The following is a 19,678-nucleotide window of genomic DNA, read 5'->3' as shown; positions in this document are numbered from 1 at the left end:
ACCCTGTGCATCCCTGGGAGCATTGTCCAAACACTCCTGGAGCTCTGGCAGCCTTGGGGCTGTGACCATTCCCTGGGGAGCCTGTTCAGTGCCCCACACCCTCTGGGGGAAGAACCTTTCCCTGATATCCAGCCTAACCCTCTCTGACCCAGCTCCAGCCATTCCCTGGGTCCTGTCCCTGGTCACACAGAGCAGAGATCAGAGATGCCCCTCCTCCCCTCGTGATGAAGCTGCAGAACTGCTGTGAGTTCTGGCCTCAGTCTGCTCTTCTTCAGATGAACAGACCAAGTGACATCAGCTGCTTCTCATGTGGCTTCCCCTCCAGGCCCTTCATCATCTTTGTAGCCTCCTCTGGACACTAACAGGTTTAGATTCTTATATTGTGGTGCCCAAAATTGCTCCCAGGACTCAAGGTGAGGTTGCACCAATGCAGAGCAGGACAATCACCTCCTATAAGCGTGGGTAAGGAGAATCTTAAAGGTTCTGCAACCTGTAATATCGTCCTTCCTTTTGCAAGATTTTTCAAGGTTCATTTGTTAATAAGACAGAGCAAGGAAATGACATTTCTGTTTGATCTCCAAGTAATGGAGAGCTGATAGGATGATGCTCTGCATCCATGGGATTACAGGTGGTTGACTAAGGGCATTTAATGGTGAAAGCAGCTACTGTTTTCATTACAAACCTGTCTTTTCGTGCTGCTGCTTCCTGTCATCTCAAGCACTCAGGACTGCTAGACCTCCTATATTAACTGCAGTCTATTGATGGATTGAGAGACTTCCAGAGACAATCCAGCTGCTTGTGAATAGTGCTCCTGGCCTTGTAGTACCACATGGTCCTTGTAGTGTAGCATGGCAGCAGGCTGCCAGATGTGTCCCAGATTTTGGATGGGGTGTTAATAGGCCCAGTAGATTGTGTGTTACTGTTAACAAAATCATAATTAATTGAGTTTTGCAGAAAAAAATGATCATTCTTCTGGTCAAAGTCTGCTTTGGGTTTTTGTGTCCTGCTTGCTGAATTCCACCCACCCACTCTGTCAGTGTTCAAGACAAGGTGCTCTTCCCTCTTTGTTGATGGTTTTACAGCTGCTGCACGGGTTGTGATAAAAATACTAATACCAATCTGTACCAGATTTTAGGGAGCAAGGAGAAGAGGTTCTAGTTCTCTTTTTACTAACCAGATGTCTAATCCCAAGTTTTGTATCCAGAGGTAAACCCTCAAATGTATTGTGAACTGTGTTGCTGAACACTCTGCAAAAATTCAGAAATTCAGCCACGAGTGTGAGGACATATTCATGTTTTTTTCCTAAATGCCACCAGGAAGGAAAGAAGATATTAAACTCTTCTTTCTAATCTTTGGATTTTCTCACCATCCTTTGTAAAGGTGAAGGCAGAGCTGCAGCTCCATTATCTAGAAAAGCATTTATTTGTTTCCATCTTGCTTCTATGGAAGTGATTTTATTTGGCATAATGCAGCTCTCCATAAGCCACAGAGCACATGGAGCTGCAGGAAGGAAGGGTCTCTAGGCTGTGAAATCTTTTTTATGAGTTGTTCCATGTGGCAGTTCTAGGTCCCCATAGGAAAAGGCAAAGCTGTTCTTCTTTATTAACCTGGCGTTCAGACTACATTGATCTCATTGGCCTATATTTAATGGCAGAAAAGAAACTATTTTAATGATTTTGCAGAAAGATTTTAAAGTGGGAAGGAGATATTTTGTGACTTTTGAATGACAAGAAGGGGAAGGGCCCTCCGTTTAGGTATTCCATGAAACAAGAGCCAAACCTATCCTGGCTTTTGCTAGAACTGCTATTGAGTGAAAAGTCAGCATAGCCAGCTTTGGTTTTGTTTAATTCTCTAAAACTGCATGTCCTCAAAATGGAATTTAATCACAGAAAAATAAAAAAAAAAAAACAAAAAAAAACCAGACCAGAAAAGAAATGGAAAAACTGAATAGCCTAAAGGCATTACTTGTTTTTCTTTGGTTGTAGTTTTTTTGGTTTATTTTTGGTGTTCCGGTTTAAGTGGGACAAATGATTTGTTATACAAAGAGAAACTCAGGTCAGAAGGGTGAAACTGAAAATATGGATGGAACATAATGTCTTATTTCTCAGTAACAGGGCCTGTTGTAGAGAGAGCAGAATAATACCTCAAGTGGACTGATATTTATCCTGCCTTCCAGGAAATAAATAGGGTTTTGAAAGAAAATGAGTGATTACTGTAATTTTCAGAGGAGAGTTGCTAGAGGATTGGGTCTGTTAAAGGGCTGTTGTCTATGACAACAGAACCTGCATTTGCACGTGGGTGGATCAGGCACTGTGGCTTGATGTTTCTATTTCCATTTTTAGTCCATCTTGGCCCTTTGTCTGCTTTTCTAGTAGGCCCTTTTCCAGTTTGTTGTGTGTGAGAAGCTATTCACCTGCTCTCCAGACTCAGGTTAGCCTGGTTCACTGCATCCTGGACTTCCTCACTGTGACATTCTTCTAGAACAACATCTATTCTCCCAGCAGCTTGAGATGGTGGGAGCAAGCTGTGATTTATGTACCCACAAGCCTGTGATTTATGTACCTATGGCTCTATTGATGTTAATAGCAAAAAGTATTAGTAGTACTGTACCTTTCTTACCTTGGATAGCCTTCATCCTTTCTTTTATTTGTTTCAACCTTTCTTTTATTTTTTTATCCACATGTTCTGTGCTTGCTCCTGGCTGCTTGCTCACCCTGCACATGCCATGTACCAACAGCCCCGTGTGGTGACAAACTGTGTGTTCTGCTTAGGTGCGGCATGAAAACAAGTGTGTTGCTCCTGAGAGGTGTCCCTGCTTCCACAATGGAAGAGAATATTCCAAGGGAGAAAATGTGACTAAGGACTGCAACACCTGGTGAGCCACTGGAAGGGTGTTTTTTTTATCTTTAGGGGGCCTGCTGTGTTTCTGATAACACCCAAATATTGTTTGCTTAACAGATCTCTTTTATAGAAAGCCAGTTTTTGCAGCATAGTAATTGCACAGACAGCACATTCCCTTTGCATGTTGCATAAAGATCCAATAAAATTCCTTGCAATGTCTCTACCTCGTGCCCTACAAACAGTTGTGTGTCTGTGCAACTCCTCTGTAGGCACTAGATAGTGGATTTTGCAACACAAGATAACAATTTATGATCTATATGCTTTGGGGTGGGAGGAATGGAGCCTGGGCTTTGTCACTAAGCTTTGCTGTTGTGTTTCCCTTTTTGTTGGCTGTCTGAGGCTCTTCAGCCCTTTTCTGCCAGAAGGGGTGTGATGTACCAGCTGTAGTATGAGAGGAGCTCATCAGACATATGGTAAAGAATTAGGAAGAGACAGGGTCAACCTCTTATATCTCAAATGAGTGCTCTATCCATTGATATATTTAAAAAGATGAAAACAGATGGAAAATTGGTACTTTCTTAGAAGAAAAGAGTGAGTGCTCTGTGTCTTTCACCATTATCCTCCTTGGTTGCTAGAAAAGGATTTATAGGTCCAAAGGGGAGTTCTGGGCTGCTCAGTGTGCATGGAGGGAAGCCCTCAGCAGAGCCTTTGATAGAGTACATTGGGCCACTTTTGGCTTCTCCTGCACAGCACGTTGGCTGGACTGGAGGTGCTTTGTTTTCCATGTGTGTGGAGGGGAATGGTGACTCTTTCATTCAGGGCTCCAAGAGTCCAGGTTGGAGGAAATTCAGCCATCAGCAGTGTGAAAATTCTGGGAGTTTTTTGAATGCAGACTTGAAAATCTGTTATGCATTCTACCCTAAATGTCCCTGCCCAGCTCTGTGGCAGCCCCAGGAGCAATGTTTCTCATCCTCTGTATGGCTGGATGGAGTTGGGTCAGAGAATCAGCACCACTGGAGGCTTGATTTTTGTTTGGTACACTGCTCTTTGAATAACAGTGATTTCAAGTTTTGCATTTATAACTAGTGGGACTGCTCCTAACTAGTGTTAAGTTAGCCTTGGATGAAGGTTTTATATGGAAATATTCACCTCGCAGTTTTTTGTTTCATTTCATTTCTTTGCAGCTACATACAATATCGTGACTCCATGTACTGTAATTAAACCTGTGGAAAAATTGGCTTGAAAAGGAAAAAGATGGAGGAGAAATTGATATCATTTGTCTAGATACATATTCTATAACCTGCTTACATTGCATTTAGATAAAAGTGCCTCAGCTGAAAAACATGCACCGTGAAAACTTTATTGAAGCAAGAAGAATACATCCTGAAACTCCTCAGTGTTAAGAAATTTGCAAGATTCTTCACAATAACCATGATCAGCCTTTTTAGTTTCAATTATTCTTATAATCTTTGATCTTAAAGTAGTCATAACCATGCTGCTTCATTCTTGTAACTGCCCACTTAATTCAGGCAACACCATTGTAAATTATATTTCCTCAAATGCATAGAATTTCCTTCAATATCTGGGTCAAGGAAATGTTAGAGATCAGACCTTTTTTCTCATTGATAAAAAGTTCTTCCTCAAATTTTCAGTGTTTTTTGTGAATGTGAAAGTAAAATTGGAAATAAGGTCCCTTCAAAAATGTCACTAGGGCTTTTTTGAACTGTGTGACTTTGAAAAGTATCCTGATAGTTCTCAGCAAATATCAAGTCAAATGTCATTTAGAAAGTGATATAGGAAATTACTATTGCTTTGAGAATTAATAAGGATTGAGAGTCTGCATTTTGGAGGTCGAGATCTTCCTTTTCTTTTGTTTTTGGTTTTTGTACTGCTGTTGCAGGAGTTCTCATTCTCACTTGTTCTTAGCCAGATGTGAACACCTGCAAAGGCAATATATGAGCCAGAGGTGTCAGATTTGGCATTTACATCCAACTTGACATATGGGAGACCCTAATTCACGAACAACGGAATGTCTCCAAGCCTAAGCCAGTGGCAAACCTTCTCTTCTACAATGTACTGGGAATTCATTGTGGAGCTCTATGAAAATTTTGGAGTCACACTTGTGCAGCAGTGCACAGCAGAAATTTGCTAATCTGAATTTAACCACCCCACATACATCCCTTATAATCTGTCCATGCATGTATTTATAAAAAATCTTTACAAAATCTTGCTCTTGTCTCACTGCTAGCAGAGAATTCCTAGAGGAGAGGGGGCAAGAGGTTTCATGTTACTTCATTCTTTGAAGAAAGTGTCTTGCACAATATTTTTATTGTGATGTGAAATGTAACCAAGATTAAATAATATCTGTACTCAGGCTAAGGCATTATTAGAGAACTCAGTTCAGTGCCCAGTTTTTCCTTTGGGTAGCAATTTGATCTTGGCAAAGTACTTCAAGTTTTTATCCCTGAGTTTTTATGTCTGTAAAGCGAGGAAAAAATTCCTCTTTCCCTGCCCTCACAGAGCTTGATTAGAAAATTCCTTAGGCAGTGATCATGTCCATCTGCATTCATGAAGCATTTAGTGGATGAATGTTTTGCCATCCTCCAGCAATATATTGCTGTTACTACTATTATTATTATTATTATATATCGTGTCAAATAGTATTCTAACTCTCCACTGATTTTGGATTTTATTTTCTCAGTCTTTTGCTAGTTAGCAAATCAATTTATTTCACTGATCAAAAGCCTGTGGATATCAAGAGAAAGTTCTCCTTTCATATTTGCATCTTCTGTAGTGAGGTTGTGGTCCTTCAGGATACCTCTGGAAAAAGGCAAGAGTGGTGGATGCTCTGTTTTGCTGTAAGGGTACTTGGAGCAGAGCAGCATATCCTAAATAAAATTCTAGCATAAAAGAATATTCCAGCAGACTCTGTCCTGACCCGTTTTGTAACAAGGAAATTCAAATCACGCAGAGTCCTACACTCAGCTTGTAAAAAACAGAGAGAGACATCCCTTATTTATTTAATCTTAATGCACTATTTGGATTTGTGCACCCACTGCTAACATATGTTGCTTTATGTTAATGAAGAGCCTCTCATCTGGTGGTAGAGAGCTCCTGGAGGCAGAGACTGTGACACTTTCACTTTGCCTAAAGCACTTTGCATTTGCTTGCTTGTTATTTACATTGAGATAAGGACAACTGTCACTGTCCCCTTTTCTCTGTTACAGCGTGTGCCAGGGGAGGAAGTGGGAGTGCACCAAAAATCTGTGTGATGGTACCTGCACTGCTATTGGTACAGCTCATTACTTGACATTTGATGGCTTGAAATACAAGTTTCCAGGAAACTGCCAATATGTGTTAGCTCAGGTAAGAGCATGTCAAATGCTAAAGCTGCCTGATCATATAAAAAGAATTTTACACCAGGTGAGAAACCCACTATTTGGATAAATCACAGTTAACTATTTCTAATTACTAAGCCAGATGTATAGTAGAGAAGAACAGAGCTTGTTAATGTCTTCAGAGATGTTTTGAGAATTTTGAAGAGTGCATTGTGTTCCATAGAAATCAGACTGTCACGATGACCATTGTGAACCTTATGAGAAGACCTCAGTACAGAGCAGAGCTGTCTGAATCTCACTTCTAAAATGGAATTATGACTCTTCATAAATCAATGTTTTCTTCTTTTCCTCTTTATCCTGCAGTGGTAGCTTGCTGTCTGGCTGAGTGAGACAAGGAATGAATGCTCAGTGAACCTTCCCTAAAATGCACCCGGAGCACAGGCTCTGCTCATTCCCTTCAGCATGGTCCCTGTCTTGTTCCATGCACCACCTGCTTGGAGTCCCCTGACATTTTCCTCACAGCAAGGAGGAGAGGGGGATAAAGGCTGAGCACACTAAAACCAACTTTTGATTTGTGGAAGCAGCCAGAATTTAGAGTTAACTAAGATAAAGGCTCATCTACATGCAAATTATCATGTATTTAGAAATGTCTGTGCAAACAAGGATTTACCTAAAAATTTGGTCTAAAACTAGATGGATTCACTGATGATTGATAGCAACAATATTCTGCAGTTGCAGTGTGATGTGTTTATTGGGTGGGCTACTATTTCCCCCAGAGTCCTCATGAGGCACTTTCCTCCTTGCAGTTCTCCTTAGGGAGGAAGGTGTCATAACCTGCCTCTGCCTAAGTCTTTGAAATATGTTCTCACCTTGATGCCAGCTGGATTATATGCTTGAGGAGTGATTGCTTTGCCACTAAATGAGAGTTCTGTGTAAAGGCCTTATGAGCAGCAATACCATATGCTACTACAAAACTGCTTTAAATGGAATTTAGATGTGTTTTCCTTAAATGACAGACACAGAGAGCTCCACACAGGACCTTTTTCTTAAAAGGTGTGTACTGAAAAAAATGAACAAACAGAAAAATAAAATCTAGAATGCCAGAGAGATATGGGCCACCATATAAGTGTAATATGAACTCTCCAAGGATCTCAGAAATACTGGACTTAGAAGAAAATCAGTACATTAACCTATCTGTGTATTCAGATATGGGCCCATCATACATCTTTAAATATCATACATATTATAACATTGTGGATTGTCCTGCCAAAAGATACTCTCCAAATTATGCATGTGTGTGTCACTGGCAGAGCGTGCCTCACTCTTTAAGGGATGGAACACATGAATATCTAAGCATAAACTCAATGAGCATGGGAACAGTTGGCATGCCAGTATATAGCCTATTGACCACAGATTGCACAGTGTTGGTTGAGGCTTCTTTTTTCTGTGTTTTTTTCTGTATGTGTTTTTCAAATACTCTGCATTACTGACTCATTTATTTTCTTATCTGATAGGATTTCTGCAAGGGTGACTCTGGGACATTCCAGATACTCGTTTCAAATGAAGGTTGTGGCTTCACAGGAGAAAAGTGCACCAAAAGGGTTGTCATTATGTATGCAGGAGGGGAAATAGAGCTGTTTAATAGAAACGTATGTACTATTTATTTTCTTTTTCCTTCCTGTTTTTTGGGAAAAGAATTTCAGGTTGTTCAGTAAGCTGAGGCATGAATGACCTCACACTCAGGGGTTCTTGATCATAAAATGAACAGATTAGCAGGATTATATTTATCAATTTTGCTTCCAGAGGTATAATGCTGTTTTGGTATTTCTGCTTGATGCCAGTTTCTCTTAGATAGAAAGGTTTGGGTTGGAAGGGACCTGAAAGATTACCCAGTTCTACACTTCTAGGGATGGGGCAGCACAGTTTCTCTGGGAAACCAGTTCCAGGGCCTCTCCACCCTCACAGGGAACAATTTCTTCCCAATATCCAATCTAACCCTGCTCTGTGTCAGTGTGAAGCCATTGCCCCTTGTCCTGTCACTCCAGGCCCTTGTCAAGAGTCTCTCTCCATCTTTCCTGTGGGCTCCCTTCAGGCACTGGAAGGCTGAAATAAGATCTCCCTGGAGCCTTCTCCTCTTCAGGCTGAACAATTCCTACTTTTTCAGTCTGTTTTCACAACAGAGGTGCTCCAGCCCTCTGATCACCTTGGTGGCCTCCTCTGGACTCATTCCAACAGCTCCATGTCCTTCATATGTTGGACACCTCAGACCCTTTCTAAACATGGTTTGTCAAAGCCTCTTTCCAGCGATTTGAAGTGCAAGGAAGGGCCAAGAAATGACTGACCTGTGGCTAGTAAAACATCAGAGCTAATTGAGCAATCTGAAGGACCGAGCACATATGCACAAGAGTCACTGTTCAAACAAGGTGATACTGAAATGTCAGCTGTCATTTGCCCTGTTAAATTGCTGGATGGATTATCCACCTGACTCTATTCTTATTTTTCCTCCCTTTTGCTACTAACAAACATGGAAGAATTGACCCAGAATCGCTTCCACCTCCCATGTCCCTTCCCAGCAGGAAATTAGCTTTCCAGAGGGCAGAGTTCAGCCCTTTGCCTTGAGCCCTGTAACAATTCATGCTGCCTGTGAGCTCCACCATTGCAGAGCTGCAGTGGATTATTGTTTCACTCGCTGCCTTTTCACAGGCCCTGTGTTCTGAGCTGGCATCTGGACCAAAGATTTGCAAGAATGTTCCCAGTGGAACAGGAAACCACTCTACATTTGCCTTGTTTTGGGTTAACAGACAAAGCTGTGCCAGGTTTGAGATTGCCTGCAAATTGCCACTGAGCTTTGGCAGGAACACAAAAACATGACCTTTATTCAAGGTGTCTATGCAGTGCATCTTGACAGCATAGGATCCATGCAGGCTTTTAGGTGCTGCAGGAATGAACACAAGACATATTGATTGTCAAGTTCTTTATTTCTACTGCTACAGAGTCCCTGGCTTGGGTGTGGGTGGATAGCAGTGCAGGGATCATTCCATCCCTGCTGGGCCTTATCTTTAGGTGACAGATTTTCAGAAAAGCTGTGATTCCTTTTGGATACTTAAGAAAGGGCGAGAAGAAAGCAGCAGGTGATTTAGGCATCCAGCAGCTCCAGCATCAGAGGGTGTTTGGTTCCTGAGAGAGTGTGTCCTTGTAAGACCTAGGTCTGTATAACAGCACTGTCCACATGACCCTGAGTGAATTTTTAGTTGTCTTTTCAGAGAGTTTAAGGCTCAGTGTAATAGTATCTAAAGCAGGTTTGCTTAGAACTAACACCAACCAAAAGAGACATTAAGGAAAACCAACATATATGGAGACTCTTATGTAAATTCTTATTCAATTATGACTTTCTACACTCTTTTTCCCCAAGAATCCTTACAAGCAAGCAGAAGAATCAGGTATTTTTTGGCCATTTAAATGTTTCCAATTAACATTGTTTTAAGATGATATATTTTGAAAGCAGCTTCTACTGCTGCTGGTAAATGGGGATTTAATTGACATGTTACAGTTCTGGCTGACATGTAAAAAAATGAAATAATTTTTGCTTTTCTGAAACAAATCTGCAAGTTTGCAAGGTCAAAAGTTTATGACTTCATGGTTGGGCAAAAAGCCTCCATAAACATAAAAATTCTGTAATTTAGGTCAACCTCTCAGCTCAACTTTGTCCTCTTCTGTTTTTTGGAACCCTCTGAATTTGGAAAGACAAAGACTGCTTTAGAATTTTAAGTGGTCAAGTGACTATACTGTGTAGTAATACTTTGAGCATAGGAGAAAGTTAAAAAGCTTTTAGTACCTAAAATATCTTCTAGTATCTTCCCTAAAGTCATTGAAGACCTTCTTTAGGAAATCCATGAAAGATGTAAACTGTATTCTCTGGATAAATGTTTCTGATTATAACTCGGAGAGGAAAAGAATTGAATTACTGAGCTTTTACTGAATTGATCAAGAAAGAATTAGTGGGACAAGGAAATATTTGGCCTACAAAGTAGGGGAGTGGGTAAATGCTTTCTGGACTCTTCTTTCTCCCTTACATTAATTACTATTTGTACTGATTTTCATTTGCCACTTCCAGAACTAAGCAATTAATGCATTAATGGTGCCTAAAGTAACAACCATGCCAGACTTTTCTTTCCAAATGTGGTTAATATTCCTATTAGAGTTCCCATTGAAAGGGAATTGTGGTGTGAAAGGGAGCATTTTAAATTAATCTCTTAAATTCTTAGTAGCTGGAGGCAGTGAATTTGCAGCCAGATGGAAAAAGAAAGAGGCACAAAGGGGAAGGGAAAGTGATGGAAGAAATGAACAGACACTGGAAGGAATCTCTTTGGATTTTTCCTGTTGGTGTAGTTGTTTGGGAAGAAAGGCCTTCCTGATTCCAGAATAAGACTGGTCTTTCACAGGCCACTGATTTGTGTAGTTCTCCCAAAGCTCATTACACTGGAACCAGAAGGACAGAATTGTTAGGTTTCCTAAAAGGCTGAAATAAAAAAAAGCCCAAACCAATATGTAATTATTCAGTAATCAGTGACCAATACTAAACTGGTAATTAATTGAGTATACCCTGTTTTTATCAGCCCTGCTTCATATGTTGACATCTGTGTGTTATATCCTAGGACCACATTCAAAGACTGGAAATGGGATGAGATTGAAATACTCTACTTGTATCCCAAATTTCTGGTTTGCTCTGGAGCATCTGGATAGTGTATGGAAAGTCTCTGGAGAACAGCATATTGGAAGCACCTGTTACCATGTCCCACCGGGAAAATCACCTACCTTAAATAATAAATAGAGACACTGCTGATAGCACAATGTGTTTCTCTCATTCAGGTAAACATCAGGGTACCTCCTAAGGGTGAAAATGATAATTTAGATGTCATCAAGTCTGGCCGTTATTACATCATTTTACTGGGCAAAAGCATCAGTGTGACCTGGGACCTGGCCATGGGAGTCTCCATTATCTTAAAAGGCAATTTCAAAGTAAGTGTTTTTTTCCTCACTTCTTATTCTCACTAAAGAATGCACTTAACCTGTCCCTGGGAAGCAGCATTTTATTTTATTTTTTTTAATGTAGATTTTAATGGAATATTAGGCTTTTGTTCAAAAATGGAGGGGTTATTTGGTAATACTGTAGGACTGCCTTATTTTCCTGATTGTTGAACTATAAGGGCCAAATCCTGGGTCAATGGAGATGAGTTAAGACAGAAGGGATGAGTGCTGTGGTGCCTCAGAATAACCATGCCTTGAGTGATTTTTTCTGCATTCAAGAAGAGCAGCATAAGGAGCCAGATTTACTGGTGATGGTGATAGGACAATGATCTCCAAAAAATAAAGTGGGATGATTAGGGCAGTCCTGCTTTCAGCAAAGCAGAGTGGAGTGGGAGCTACACAATCTCTGGGAGAGACTGTGTTTGCTTTAGTGGCCTTGGCAAAGCTGTGGGTAATTCAGCTTTTAAACCTCATGGCATTAAAGCACCGGGGTAAAGACTTCTTAACAAAACCCTAAACTGGTCTACAGATGTAAGATTAATGCTTTCTGTGCTTCTTTCCCTGCAAGGATCAAGTGTGTGGTCTGTGTGGAAATTTTGATGGAATCCAAAACAATGATTTGACCAGCAGCAATGAGCATCTTGAAGTAGATCCAGTTGACTTTGGGAATTCTTGGAAAGTTAATCCTCACTGTGCTGATGTTGCAAAGGTGATTGTGAATGAACTGTGAAAACTGTGTGGGTTACAGTATCACTGAAGAGTGGACAAAGAGCTTAGAAAGGATTAAAATAAGTAGAAATTAACTCCTTCCCCCATGTTTTTGCCAAATAATATTATTTCTTGAAATTTGGTAAAAGGTCAATTAACTTATGTAAAGCTTCTGGACTGCCTGGCTTCAATTTGTATGATAGAGACTATTCCTAGAGTTATCCAGCCCAGATGCTTAAAATCCAGCTGTCACTGGAAATCTCATTTTAGAGTTTAATCTTAAAGGAATAGCTGTAATTTTCAGTCAGGAGGAGTTCGGATAAAAAATTTCATTTCCCCTATTCAAACTTTTATATCCCAAATCTTAGTCTGTCCATTACCAACCATGGAATGCACAGGTTAATTTCTTTCTGTATGATTCTCTTCTTTTTTTAGTAAAGAGCATTCCGTTTTTATTTTCAGGTTGGAAAGGCTTAAACAGAAAAAGCAGGATACAGCAGGGGATGGGAGTTATTGCCTATTACCTTATTGCCATCTATCATTGCATGTGAATTTTGGGGAGGGTAGCTGCTTTCTCAAAGTGTTATCTATATCCCAATGCTGGATATATCTTGAGGTACTAATTATATCACACATAAGAGTCTACTTCGTATTTTCCAAATACAGAGTTTTGAAAGACTGAAATTGAATAATAAATTTGTATGTAGCTGATAAATAAAGTCCAAAGTATTTCCAAATGAAATGTGCAAGGAAACACCTTGAAAACAACTTGTTTTGACATTTGTAAAACAAAGCATTTCATTCAGCTGATGCTTTTTTTTCCTTGAAAATTTGTCCAAGTGATCATGAGCAGGGGGGCAGAAGAAGCCTTTTTTAGATCTTTTCTTACAAGATTTAAATTACCAGAAAAACACACTGAAGCATTGATTGTTGATCATATGAAATCTTCTGGGTTAGTTGCTAATTATGTGCAAGTATGACATAGCCACGATATTACCTTGCTGAATGTCACTTTTTTTTTTCATTTGGCTTGATTGAAGTGCAGTAAAAAGTTGCAGTACTGAGGAGTGAGGCTGCAGGGTCAGGCTGTGAAGGAGCAGCTGTCATAGCTCAGTGTCATAGGCACAAGACAGGACCTGCAGGGTGTTGCTGTGTTAAACTCCATGTCAATACCAGTTCTCCTTGTTCTTAGGTAAATTAAATGGGAGGAGGGAAGATTACTGAGCTATTTCTATTCAGCAGCAGCCCCGGGTATTGTTTGCTGAAATCTGATCATATTTTTAAGTCTCACGGACCTTCTGAGGAGTTGTGGGTGATCATTTGTCAGGATTGGTGTTTGATGGGTCTTCCTGTCTTCTAAATGCCTGAGTTAAAACTTCAGGGTACAAGTAAGAGCTGGAGAAAATCAAGGAGGTGATCTGCTCTGCTGCAGCAGGATCTGTGTGTGTGTTGCACAAGTTGAAACTTTACTCAAAGAAACAATTTCCTTTGCGAATGAGTCTCTTACTTCAATTTGAAGTCACAAGGTCCTGAAGACAAGGCTAATCTAATCTCTACTTGTCTCTTACAATATTAAGCCAAACCTGGAACAAACCTTGATGTCTCCACTGTGTGGTGGAAACATAGTGAAGCAGATGATGGTAGAAACATCATGCAGCATTTTGTCTGGAAGTGTCTTTGAAGAATGCGCAAAATTGGTGAGTATTGGGTCACGTGTGTCACATTCTTCAATGCTGCATCGTCTGTGCTGGCATTGATTACAGCTGAGGGAAAAAGTGGTTGTGCTGACAGCACATAGGACTTGGTGGAGGCTGGCTGGTGTTCTCATCTCTCACCTTGTCCTGTAGCTGATGCTTTATGGGAAAACGCACCTATTAAGCTGTGAAGTAACTTCTTCCCAAGGGAAATTTTACTGTATAGTTCAGGGACTGCACATGAAGTGTGTTGGAATATTTGTAATTTTTTCTTTTATGTACATATATATACACAAACAATGGGACAGTACTGCTGGAGCAGCTGTCTTGAAGCTTTTATTCCATCATAATCGTCAGTCTTATTTTATAAAGCCAAGCACAGGAGATGGAAACAACCTCAGCCCCTACAACAGCAAACAAAGTTCTCTTAGGTACATAGTCTTTTAAAAGCTTTTTAGCCCATAGCAAAAAGTTAAAAGCTGACAAACTTTTTTTTGCTTAAGCCAATTAATAAAGTTGCACGTACATCTTGCTTTGAATAATGCTTGCTTGTAATAGCTTAAAAATAATGGATAAAGGTTTATTATTAAGCTTTCATATTTCTACTGTCTTGCTTAATGTATTTTCCTAAGGCCTATCTCTACACAGCTCATAGGCTTATTGTTTCTTGACCTTGCATCATTAACTTTCTTGCATTTCTCCATCCTTAGATTTGCTTTCACACACCTTTCTGAGAGTTTTATACCTTTTCTATTTCCCACAAAGTGGTACCTAAGGGTTGAGATTCGAGGGAAGGGGGAGCTGAGCCAATGCAATGCCATTCAGGCTGTGCTGTACCCAAGCTGCTGCACGAGAGAGATGGGGACAAGGCTTAAAAATATTAAGTGATCGCAAGCTGCCAGTGACATCAGCAGAAAGATTTGCGCTGATCTATGTGACGCCTTGACCCTTGGCGAGTGGAGCAGCCAAACCATCTGGAGGTTAACATTGTGTACAGGAAGGAAATTAAGGGACTCCGAGTGTCCTGTGCCCTGTGTCTCTTCTCTCCTGTAGGTGAATCCAGAGCCCTACATTGACATTTGCCTGTATGACACCTGTGCCTGCGAGTCTGTCGGGGACTGTGCGTGTTTCTGCGACACCGTCGCTGCCTACGCGCACGCCTGCGCGCAGAAAGGGGTGGCTGTTCACTGGAGGTCACCCACTCTGTGCCGTAAGTACCCAAAACCTCGGGCAGAGCTGGCTGAAAACCTGCCAGGTTTTGGCTCAGACTGGTCAGATTTAGCTCTGCTCCCGCTGACACGCAGAGAATTTCACGTTAATGGGGCTGGGCTAGCGGCTCTCTCTGACACTCTCATCCCCTGTTCTATTTCTGTACCTGGCAAACCCATTCCATCAATTAGGGGATGTAGGGAATGGGGTGCAAAATCTAGAGGAAGAAATAGTTTCAATAATATATATGTTCATGTACATTAATTAAAATATACAGTTTGAGGTTGTGTTGCACTTGCTATTATCAAACCTAAGAATTTCTGATCTACAGCAAGTATTTCATTGTGTGAAAAAATATTTAAGTGTGAAGAGGTGGTCTGCCCTGATTGTAGTCAAACAATAATGCAGTAAAGAAAAAATAATCTTTATTTAGAAGTGGAAATCTTCCTTTTTCTAGATATATGTGGTTCACTTTGTATAGTATTTGGTGCCATAAATCTCAGAGGCATGGTGGATATGCACTCTGGTTTGAGTTTTTTCTTTTTTTGCCTCTGATTCTGTCCCTGCGTAGCACAAAGCTGTGAGGACCTGAATAAACAGGAATTAGATTATCAGTGTGAATGGAGGTATAACAGCTGTGGACCTGCTTGTCCTGTCACATGCCAACACTCCCAGGCTTTGGAGTGTCCTCTGCAGTGTGTGGAAGGGTGCCATGTACACTGTCCTGCAGGTAAGTCCATCTTTTGATTTATTTAAACAGTTTTTTAACTGTTTTTTTTAAACTTCTTAACAGGTTCACTGATGTGTTTTCACCACAATTCCTTACTGCCTGAGGAGGGAGGTGGTTGGGTATCTCAGTTTGGGTTTGTGAAATGTGCAGTGTGTGAAGGGCATGAAGTGGTGTCCATAAGAGGAGGATGAACCTCTGACAGCAAGGATAAGAGAGGATGGGAACAGCTTGATGAGACTGGAGGATCAGGGGCTGTGTGGGAGCAGAGATTGTTGACTCTGGTTAGAGTATGAAATTGTGCTGGAAATTGATAAAATGCTCTGCTTCAGAGCAGCTACAGCAGTGAAACATATTGCTCTCACCTGCTTATTGCCTCCAAGATGCTCCTGAGAGTGCCCAGCTGGCATCTTCCCATGAACATGAGCTTCCAGCTAAACTATTCCAACAATCTTGTAGAAAAGGGAAAGGAAAAAATATGGGAAATATGGGACAGGGAGAAGAAAGAGAAGGGAAGCAAATAATGTATTTAAAGACCCCAAGTAGCTATTCTGGGCCCTGGTATTTCTGATCAGAACAAGGTGGAGGATAGGAGGAAAAATAAATCATATACATGTAAAATGGAAAATGCCATTTTTCCCTGATGTTACTGATACCCTGAAATCTTCCATGCTTTGTTCCAAAGATATATTTACCTTCTATGTGGTGCTGGCTTTTGCAGACTATACACTGGGTTAGGTGCTTTCAATATCTAAATAAAAGCCATTATGAGGGAAGCAGATACTTCTCTGTGTCAAGTTGGCAGTGGCCACAACACCAAGCAGATTATTCAGGAGGTCTGAGCCTACCTCAGAAGCACTGTTTTGTTTTTAACCCCATGATTAGTTTTACAGTTCATGACAACTGGCATCTTTACACTGCTCTGCTGTTTTGAAACAGGGAAAATACTTGATGAGCTGTCCCTGGATTGTGTTGCTCCAGAAGAATGTCCCGTGTGTACAGTTGGAGATGATAGGATCCTACCTGGAAGGAGAGTAGTTTTGAACAGAGATGACCCTCTGCACTGTCAATCTTGGTATGATGGGGTTGTGCAGGGAACCAGCATCCCTCTTGTGTAGGATGAAGGGTCAGGGATGAAGTACATCCTCATGAACAAGTTTATAGATGTAACTTTAAATATGTCACTCAAAAATAAGCTTGGAAACTATTTTTATGTCAAAACTCCTTCACACGGAACCAGAGCTGAAGTTTTGCAGTGACAGTAGTAGGGATTATAAGATGTCAGCTGAATTGAAGCAAGCAAAATCCATAAATTCCTTTCAAAAAAAGGCCTTTTTCCCATGTGTAGGTGGCCCTACTGGCTTCAGATGTTCCACTTCTTTTTGTGCAATGTGTGATTCAACATCAATAAAGCTGTCAGACTCCTTCCTTCTGCCAGCACTAAAAAATTCCTGTGTGTAGTGCAAGGTCTGAATGTGCACTCAGTCTAGAAATTGCTGAGATTATTAGCAATTGGAATTGTGTGCCATTATTGGAAAACCAATTTCCATGAGATATTGAGGTGATACCCCGGTCTGATCCTGCATATAGGTGTTTCCAAATAGGATGAAATGAATGGCAGGGAGTGTGGTGCTGTGCACCAGGCAGGATGAGTGCCTTCAGCTGCAATGAAGCAGAGACTGTTTGCATTTTGTTTAATGCCCCGTGGTGTATTATGAAAATTTGCCATTCTCTGGATGTCTGGGCCATGGCTATTTTCACTGGTGACTTATAATGCTGTGAATAAAAGAGAATTTTCCAACTTGTAAATTGATCAGATTTAATGGAAACTGAGTTGTTAAACTGCAGCAGCTATTAGCCCAGACTAACACCTTAGCTCCAAGTGCTCTGAACCTCACAGAAGCTCAGAATGGGTACAAACTTATAATACCTGGTCTCTAGCCAGGGCTAGTGTGCAACTGAGTTATAAACCCAGGGTATGAGACTGTTAGGCTGAACAATTAAATACATATTTTTTAACAATATACGTGAAGAGCCCTGAATTCCATCAAAAGGTCAGAAAAGAGTCTTCTTAAATGAGTCTCTGTTCTCTAATTTTTGTAATTCTTAATAATAATTTATCTTAAATGTTGATATGCTGGCTGCTGCTCACAAAAGATTTCAGAACATTAGGAAAACTTACCTCACTGGGGAAACATCCTTTTGCATAGCTGTCACCTAATTTAGATGCCTACACCATCTGTACAAACAATAGAAAATATTGCACAAAAATGAATTTCATAGCAAACATCCAAAGGAAATTGGAAACTGGAAGAGTCTCGTTCATATTAGGATTAGAATAATAAATCTTCTGTTGCTGTATGTTAATGTCAAAAGTAGCTGTGCATTCAGCAATTAGGAAGATGTTAAAATGAGCTTGAAAATAATATAACACTAAATTTAAGAGAACTTAAATGAAGGTGTCACTTGTAAAGTGTTTTCCTAGAAAATGGCACCTTCTTCCAGTATTGACTCATGTAGTTTGTACATCTTGGCTTTTCTCTGGCAGTGAAAACAAGCATTTTTTGGGTGGTTGCTCTTTTGTAACCTTTTCCTACTCTGTTCCTTGGACTCTCCAGGAAGACAAGGAGAATATATGGACTGGTTCTGTTCCACCCTGTGCCTGAGAGCAGTCACGTTCTTTTCTCTGAGAAGTGAAGCTGGTCAGAGGGCTGGAACACCTCTCCTGTGGGGAAAGGCAGAGGGAGATAGGATTGTTCAGGATGGAGAAGAAAAAGCTCTTGGGAGATCTTATTGTGACCTTTCAATGCTTCAGCCTATGAGGAAGATGGGGATAAAGTTTTTAGCGGGGGCAGTTGGGGCAGAACAAAAGGTGATGGTTTTAAGCTGAAGAATGTTCAATTTATATAAGATATAAGGCAGAAGTTTTTTACCAAGGGCTTGGTAAAACACTGGCACAGGTGGCCCAGAGAGGTGGTGGATGTTCTATCCCTGGAAATATTTAAGATGAGGCTGGACGTGGCTCTGAGCAACATGATGTAGTTGAAGATGTCCCTGCTCATTGCAGGAGAGTTGGACTAGATACACTTTAAAGATTTCTTCCAGCCCAAACCCATCAGTGATTTTTAGGAAACAAAGAGAAACATGCAGCCAGGATTTAGAAAGGCAGAAGTGTTAAAGCCTTGCTAAAGATGGATGAATTATAAATTACTTCATAAAAGGTAGAGGGTGAAAGAGGTGAAAAAGCTCATGGTGGTGCAGAAGGATGAATAGTGGAAAAGGCAGAGATAGGAGAAGGAAAGAAAATTGGGAGCTGAGGTGGAGAGGGGAAGGGAAAAATGTACTGATGAAGGTGAGTGGAAATGGTGAGGAAAGACATAGGACTAAAAAGAGATAACATCTATGGTTGAAATAAAGCATTTAATATGAGAAACTGGACTGAAAAAGAAATTATGGTAAATAATAGGAAGGTAAAAAAGACATAAGAAACAGTGGAGGATGAGCATGTGCCAAAGCTGTATCCAAACCAAAATGAAGTCAGGAAAAAAAGTACCACCAGGAATGCAGAGCACTTTAGAGGTAGAAAAAAGATTGTTAATTTCTGTAAGGTTAAAAATCTGTGTAAACCTGACCCCTGCACAGAGCTTGCTGAGTCATATCAGAGGTAAAACATCTCTCCTACTCTAGGATTTTACTTGGTGTTAGCTGCCTGCAGTTTGCCTCATGTTTTGGTTCCTTGTGAAGCAAACCAGATCAGCCAGTTCAGTCCACCAGTGGCCTATAGGTTGCTGTACTGCTGATGCTCAGTGGTTCCCAAACAGTTTGCAGACACAGATTTTACCCCTTCTGCCAAAGCCTGTTCTAAGGAGTTTCCTCTGACAAACACACCGTGGTTGGTCATGTTTCCTGGATCTAAACAAACATCCATGAGCATAGGGGATTTAGGTGTACAATACCATGTGGGAAGTTGTGGGGAATTGAGGTGGGGAGGAAATGAAATTATTCACATCATGTTTTGTTTTCATTGTGGTTTTGAGATGTTTGATTTTGTATTGGCATTCTTTTATAACGTGTGGATGACTTGTTATTATAAGCATTGCTTTTTACAGTTAAATTTGATGTTTTTCTGATTT

General features: G+C 40.6%; 1 protein-coding gene across 1 annotated transcript in view; it reads left to right on the top strand.

Moving 5' to 3' along the window:
- VWF (von Willebrand factor) overlaps window positions 1-19,678 on the top strand; it is a 121,595-nt gene that overhangs the window by 47,039 nt on the left and 54,878 nt on the right. The window contains exons 19-27 of the mRNA XM_014880933.2: window positions 2,772-2,875; window positions 6,069-6,207; window positions 7,694-7,828; window positions 11,049-11,198; window positions 11,776-11,916; window positions 13,493-13,612; window positions 14,663-14,819; window positions 15,390-15,548; window positions 16,485-16,620. Coding sequence (XP_014736419.2) covers window positions 2,772-2,875; window positions 6,069-6,207; window positions 7,694-7,828; window positions 11,049-11,198; window positions 11,776-11,916; window positions 13,493-13,612; window positions 14,663-14,819; window positions 15,390-15,548; window positions 16,485-16,620 — 1,241 coding nt within the window. The remainder of the gene's footprint in view (window positions 1-2,771; window positions 2,876-6,068; window positions 6,208-7,693; window positions 7,829-11,048; window positions 11,199-11,775; window positions 11,917-13,492; window positions 13,613-14,662; window positions 14,820-15,389; window positions 15,549-16,484; window positions 16,621-19,678) is intronic.

Source organism: Sturnus vulgaris, chromosome 5 (genome assembly GCF_052056855.1).
Source record: "Sturnus vulgaris isolate bStuVul1 chromosome 5, bStuVul1.hap1, whole genome shotgun sequence".
NCBI classification, from domain to species: Eukaryota; Metazoa; Chordata; class Aves; order Passeriformes; family Sturnidae; genus Sturnus; species Sturnus vulgaris.
This window is presented reverse-complemented; position numbering and strand designations above follow the sequence as displayed.